Source organism: Echiichthys vipera (genome assembly GCF_963691815.1).
Source record: "Echiichthys vipera genome assembly, chromosome: 4".
Lineage (NCBI taxonomy): Eukaryota > Metazoa > Chordata > Actinopteri > Perciformes > Trachinidae > Echiichthys > Echiichthys vipera.
In genome coordinates, this window is record NC_139829.1 from 25,718,646 (window position 1) to 25,726,107 (window position 7,462).

The window sequence follows — 7,462 nt, forward strand, 5'->3', positions numbered from 1 at the left end:
CCCAAAATAAGTTTCACGCATTGCAAAATTTTTTCGAAATTCCTGAACTTAACTTCCTGTGAAAGTCTTTCAAAGAATGTCAGACCCTTTGCAACCCTACCTCGGAAGACATTGGCTTTTTGATACTGAGCTGCTGTGGAGGACTAGAGATAGCAAGTAGCAATCGCTTTAACCTCAACTCCTTCCTCTTTGAGTCACATAACAACTGAACCATGCAATGATCATCCACTACAAGATAGTATAGTACAAAACAACTGCCCAACTGTTTCTTCTATAAATAGCTTGATATTCTTTGTTGTTTGAAAGCTTAAATATCCAACTTGACAACAGTTTTGTTGTTTGGATGTTCAACAGACATTTTACTGTTTCAAGGATATAAAGAGATGCTGGAGTGAACTCAGGTGTGTTAGAGATGTTAACCTTTGGCAAAAATGTGTCTCAAGTCAAACACAAGTTTGCCCAATTTTTTCCCAGCAAGAAAAAGCAATGTATCAAACTGTAGCTCTGGCCAAACATAGCGAATGAGAAAAACACATTAATTGATAAAAACACATTTTTCGCACATATTCATCTTGGCACATCAAAGGGATTCATTGATGTCACTGAACATGGGGAGTCTGCGGCTGGAGAGGGGAGATGTTGGTTATCCTTTCCTCAAAGGGTGCTAAGATGCTCCTGATGGGCCCCGCGCTTGAGAAGCCAGAGAGCGCTATAAACAGAATTTCTAATGTCAGGCGGGCGGGTTGGTGGGTGGGTTTAGGTAGTGAACTAGCAGTGTGGGGTAGTGGGAGGAATTGACGCCAGCTCATGCTTTCCACAGAGACCAAAGAGGGAAGAATACGGCCCAGGACTGACACCATTTCACGCACTTCTATTCAACTGATGTTGGGAAGTCAGCGCGAGCATCCACAGTCTGAAAACTGTAAGAGTAGATTAGAAAGGCTCCATGTAAAGCTACAGATTATCATTTTTAGTATGTCGACTGAATTCGATGTCTCAATGTGTTACACAGTGAGCGATTTATACGTATGAAGGCATGTAAAGTGGAACATTTGTAACATGTTCTGACTATATAATCACCATAATAAACTGCTTTGGTTTGTATTGCACTGATTAGACCTGCCCTTGATTACGCCTGTGTAATATGTAAAGTAATTGCTGAGACACACAGTTGTTGAAATACGCAACAATTTCAACTGTAATCAATTGAAATGCTTTTATTTAAAAATTGAACTCATCGGTCCGAACAACCCCCTTCTCAAACTAAATCATGATTAATCTAATATTTAAAAAATATTATTATATCTATTTTTGCCACATTTAATTTAATTTCCTCAAGCTCTAGCACTGAGTTCATTACCAAAATTAATCACTCCATGCGAGAGCTCTCAGCCAGCAATGGCATTTCTGTGGTAGCTGGCGATTTGTTTTTAATTGAACTGAGCCCCTAAGTTGATGTAGATGTGTTTGCCTTTGAAGGAAAAATCTTTTAAAAACTATAACCCTAGTCAAAAAATGTTAGCTCTGTTGACACAGTGCTTGGTTGAAAAAATATTTGTGCGCTAAACATTCAGGTATACAACACTGAGGGTTGTCAGAATGTGAGCCTTGTACACTGTTCCCTCTGTTGCAAAGTATCCACAGAGCCTCACCTGAACACCCCCCTCCCTTCCCTCAACCCCCAACACTCACTCACAGACTTTACACACACAAACCTGCAGCATGCATGGTTGCGTGTGCACATATACACACACACACACACACACACGCAAACACCCGCAGCAAGGTGAGTGAAATGCCAAGTGAGCCACCTGATGAAAAGACACCTCCACACAAACAGCGTTTGCTTATGCAGGGAGAGGCCCTTTTATTCAGCGGGACTATGTCTGTGTTGACTTTTTCTTTGTCTGCACATTTTTAAGCACCAAAAGCAGCAGAAAGAACAGGGGGGGGGAAGAAGTCAGAGAGGCATGCAATCATAGCCACCGACATGTTCAGACTTATACAAGCTCCCCATTCATATCTCAATCTCAAACCATTTTCTGCTCAACAATCAGGCTCGCAAGTTGAAGTGTCCCATTGCATATTTGATGAAGATACATTTGAGTGGCTAACCTTGTCTCGCTTACGTGCCACCTCTCACACACAAGAGGCATTTCACTTTTTAGTGACGATGAGGATGATGTACTCACAAGTACGAGTAATCTAAAAGTGCTGATGAAGCTGACAAGAGGTGGCGTCAAGCAGAGTGTGCGCTCACCAATTAAATCTGGCACTAGTCTGTCACTACGGGAACAATGTGGCGTTAATCACATCAATGAATCGAAAGACAATAAGCTGGATTTGTCAGGCCGACTAGGGAAAAAAAGAACTCTCCGGCCCCGCACACCACAGCAGGCAGAAGTCTGGTGGAACATCTCTGCAAACATAAAACCTCCTCCTCAGCTCTCAGTGGATTACAGCAGAATGTCAGCTCTGAGCAGGCTTTAAATCAGTTATGCTTGGCCCTCAGGGGAACTCTGTGCTGCTGATCCCGTGTAGGCCTGTCTCTCATTGCTCATGATAGGGTTGCCACATCCAAATTTGAAAGTCCAGGGCCTGAAATCCTTCATCGTGTTGCACATAGCGGTGTGGAATCCCTGTACAGTGACTCTTAAGCAACATCTCGTATCGAGTATTAAGCAGCGTGTTCTTTTAAATGCCGATATATGCATTACCGGCTTCAGTTGGCTTTATTATCATGCAAAAGATGTCAGACCAGTAGGGGGAGTTGTAAAAAGATACATGCAGGAAATGTATAAAAGAATGCCTTACACTCACAAACACACAAATGGTTCTATGTTTAATTACAGAAATATTTACATTGCGCTAAGCAATGAAACTTGAACCCAGGCATAAAAGCAGTGGATTCCATCGGCCTTGCATTAATCACATGACCTGCTTGAGAGACTTAACTTTAATGTGTCTCATACAGCACAAGTACAACCACATACCACACCACACTTAGAAAACAAATCTGTCAGTCCCAACAGGGTTTTTTCAAGACACACACTATAATAAACTGGGGTTGTTTGTGAGTGCTGACAACACAAATTAGGTTACCCTGTAGGCCAATGCTAATCTCACGAGCCAATAAGCGTATTCCATAGAATGATGATGCATGATAAACGGAGTCATTGTTCAGTAGTTAAACCAAGATTGTTGGACAGATGTAAATAAGGGTTACTGTTAAATATCATCTGACTGTATCGGACTTCATCCACAGGTGTAAACAAACCAAACCCCCCAGAACGAAAGCCTGAAAAGTTGCAAAATCGAACCTCTCGTAAATCAAGTTCACTGCGTTCACACTGAGCAATATGGAGGACCTTAAGACGTCTGCTTAAGTATGCCAGCTATTGTCTGCCTGCGTGTTTTCTGCCACGGTGATGATTGACACAGTCAGCCCACTCTGTCCCATTGACCTCATTCTTTTCTTGTTCTAATATGGAGGATTATACCTCTGAATTTTAAATCCTCTCCAATTATTTGCTACTTTGCCTCAAGGAACAAGAAACAACTTTTGTTTGAGTTTTTCTAACTTTGCTTTAGTGGATAAGAACATAAGGAAGTTAGCTGCTTTCATTCCAGAGACAACAAGACAAAACAAAGCAGCCTAGATAATATGCTGCTACACAATCCAGTAAATTACTTTAAAAGACTGTTTAAAGTTTAGTTCTTCACAATACCAAACACATGTGCCAAAGTTTCCTGGTCAAATCCTTCAGGAAAAGCCCAAAAAATACTATGATGCATTAACATTCCCTGCATGTTTATCTCTAACATCACCCCTACGAAACTCGAGATAGACAATCTATGTATCTCCTCAGTGTGAGCCATTTAGTTAATGAGCCCCAATTGGGACCTCCAATGAAGCCATCAAGACTGCTCAGAATAACAATGGTCAACTAACGCCTTTCTAATTGAATGGAAGGTAGAGAGAGAGAGAGGCGAGGGGAGTTGGCCTGGAACAGTGAAAAGGAGACAGAAAATGGGGTGGGGGCGGGTGGGGGGGCGTCTTTTCAGTCAGATGCCTGCCAGGCTTTAACGAAAGTACTTGTTTTTTTGGGGGGATGTGACATGGATTGGGGGATGGACGATGTTGGAGGAACACAGCTCTCCAGCAGGGATTATTTTAAGGAAGTTTGCATAGTTAAATTGCATTTAGTGGGTTACCATTCCAAATATTGTTGGTTAAATCGCTTCAAATCTTGAATGTTTGTATAGAAACATTCTTCTTGTTTGTTTGTTTTTGCAATTAACTGTCTTACGTGATTTTGTTAGTCGTGTTTGCAGCATTTCTACGTGGTTTGTAATTAGGTTAAGTCTTTCTATTAACCTGTTGCCAGGGCATGTTGAATATGGGATATTTATGGATTACACCAATGCCATGATAATTGAGTACCGGTTCAAAGCTCTTAACAGCTTTGTGGATAAGTGATGTGATGCAACAGGTAAATGGTTCCTGCAAACTCTGCTTCAACAACACTTACTTAAGACTGTCAACCTTATCAAGACTTTTAAAAGTCTCTGAACAGCAGCTGTCACAGACACTGCAGTGAAACGCCTCCTGTGTGTGTCAAAAGTAGGTATTACATTGGTGTTAATGTTGAATATGACTTCAGGGACAGCTTCTTTTTTCAATTTTATGCGTAGAATGTGTGCAAAAGGCCTGTAGGGTTTAAAGGAGCTGACAGTTACTGACCTGCACACTAGAGAAACACCTTCATTAAAACACAAGTACAGGAAGGAAAGCTATCCGGTGGCCAACTTATAAATATCTCGTTATTCTAAAATACATCTGAGAATAAAACACAGCAAAATATCAGTCCCTATGGGAAATTACAGTGATGTGATAAGACCAGCTACTCTGAGACTGTAAAGTATATCATCGAGATGCAGCATGAGTGTTGCAGCTTATTTTCGACAACGAGTTGCCATAAATCTTTCAATAAAAACAATAATAATAAAAAAAATTATGACTAATGTGTCTGCCCTCTGAGCCGAATGAGAAGTTGTCAAACGTCGAGGGGGTGGGTGGCAGGGTGAAATTTATATCCCCCAAAAAAGAACAAAGAAGTAGTTAGTACTCCTTGAGAGGCCACTCGGAGGGAATATGGCGGTCTGGCAGTGCACAAGGAACTTTTACGCACGGCCAAAAAGTTTCTGCACAGTGGGACTGAAACGGAGAGAAGAGAGTAAAAGAGTACAGGTCCACGGGGAGGGGCACTTACTGTTCTTGCACTCGGAGACAGCGAACCGTTGGAAAGGTACGGATTGGTGAGGTCTGGGATCATAAGAAACGGGTAGCCGGGATAGTGAGGACTCTTAAAAAATCCACCATCTTGCTGCCTCCTCAGTGCTGCAGGGGGAAAGAAAAAGTCAGGCTTGAGAAAAGGCACGAAACGCCACAGAATTGGCAGCCAGGGCGCACAAAGTATGAGGGTGGTTTTGTGTTGTTTTGTTCTTTACCTTCGCTGAAGTAGTCTCTTGCTTTCTCATAACTTTCTAAGTCGGGTCTGGTTTGGGGGCGCCTCTCTGCTTGCTGACAAGGAGAGAAACACACACACACGCACACACACACGGAGGGGAAGAAACTATTGAAACTTTCAACAGCATTAAATCTTATTTCTCCTCACGCCGACTGTTCTGTTTTGTATGATTTCGCAGTGCTCTTACCTCTGAGTCCGATGAGCTGCTGTTGTTTTCCGACTCGTTCACTAAGGAGGATTTCACATCATCCAAATCCCTGTCCGCGGACACATTCTCGGATATCTTTTCCTCCTGCTCCCCTTCGTCTTTAAAAGATATCATCTCATCGTTGGCCCCTAAATCATCCCCACCACCTCCGTTCAACTGTGGCATTTTTGCAGAATAGATAGGAGACTATCGAGGAGAGAGGAGGGGGGAAAACGGCAATAACAATTGGATGTTTTTTTTTTTTATCAGATCAATGTAGTCCAAACGAGTCGCTCGAGTAGTTAAACAGACAACAAGAGACTGTTCATGTTTTTAAAAGCCCCCGTTTTCAGCCTCTGAGTGTGCTCCGGTAGTCCATGTCGAGCCCCCGCGATAATAATCCACAGTTGAAAGTTGCGTGTGTGATAGAAAGGGATCGGCGAGTGTTTGGCGTCGGCGGCCGGATGCGCAGCAACTTGGCAAAGTTTGGTCTCCGCAGCTTGTGGACAACTTGTGGCCCCTGTGTGTCTCGCCTTGTTGCGCTGCTGAGGAATGGGACTCTCTCTCTCTCTCTCTCCTCCTCCTGCGGAGCCCGGAGACCACATAAACTACAGTCCGAGCGACCGAGAGGGTTACTCAAGAGCAAGAAACCACGTCCGATTTCATGTTCTAATATCCATGTGAGAAAACAATGGCTCGAGTTATGTGTGAGGGGGGAAAAACAACAGAAAAAAAAAAAAACACGAGACGGTCAGGCTGCAGTTTTCTTCACTTCTTCCCTGGTCCTCCCCAAAAAAGAAACCCGATAGATCGCTGTTATCTCTGACAAAAAGTTGAACCGAGAGATTCAGAACCCGATGCAAAAGTGTGGTGGGTTTTTGTTTTTTTCAGCTGGACGTAGTCGCCCTTTCCCTCCACATTGCTGCCGGGGAATGCGCCCTGAAAAACTACTTGGTTGTTCAAGTGGAAGAAAAGCGCAGCCCGTCCGTAGGGGAGGAGTTAGCAGTGAAAACCGACACTTCATTCACCAGCATGTAGATCAGCTATTCTTCACCCTGGAGCCACCGACGCGTTACCGCCACAGCGCGCAGCGTAATGAGGGCGTTTGGTCCGAAAAGTGGAGGTTTGCACATGGAGAAATACAGTAACCGAAGAGATTAATGACAGTTTATTGATTTAGTATTATTATTATTATTTTTCTTTTTTTTTTTTCATTCATTCATTCATCTCAACCGCTTGTCCATGATGCATTTTATATTTTCTATTATTATTATTATTGCTATTATTATTAGTACCATAATATTTATAATACATGTATTTTTATTATTATTGTATTTTTTGTTAGGATTTTTTAAATTAATATCATTGCTTTTATTATGAATACTATTATTAATAAAACTAATAATTGAAGGGTTGTTGTTATTATTGTTGTATTTTTTGTTAGGATGAATTATATATTTTATCATTGTTTTTTCTATTATTATTATTACTATAATAATATTAATATAATATGTTTTCTTTTTATTAGTATTATTATTGCTATTATTATTATTATAATAATACTGGTATTGTTATTATTATTGTATTCCTTTTGTTGTGATTTGTGATTATTTTTATTATTATCATTAATGCCGAATATAACAGGAGCATTCAGCCAATGTTGCCTGTTGTAATAGAGATTAAACACAACTTGTTGAAGTGAACTTGAGCAGCAGTCTATCATGTGGTGTGAGCAGCTGATATC

The 7,462-nt window shown here is 41.4% G+C and overlaps 1 protein-coding gene across 2 annotated transcripts in view; it reads right to left on the reverse strand.

Annotated features, from left to right (window-relative positions):
* The window catches only part of tcf7l1b (transcription factor 7 like 1b), a 33,867-nt gene extending 27,227 nt beyond the window's left edge, over positions 1 to 6,640 (reverse strand). For both annotated transcript variants that reach the window (XM_083911657.1, XM_083911656.1), the window contains exons 1-3: positions 5,719 to 6,640; positions 5,512 to 5,584; positions 5,274 to 5,401 (exon numbers count right to left, since the gene is read on the reverse strand). In XM_083911657.1, coding sequence (XP_083767783.1) covers positions 5,274 to 5,401; positions 5,512 to 5,584; positions 5,719 to 5,904 — 387 coding nt within the window. In that variant the 5' untranslated portion in view covers positions 5,905 to 6,640. The remainder of the gene's footprint in view (positions 1 to 5,273; positions 5,402 to 5,511; positions 5,585 to 5,718) is intronic.
* Positions 6,641 to 7,462: the final 822 nt, after the last annotated feature.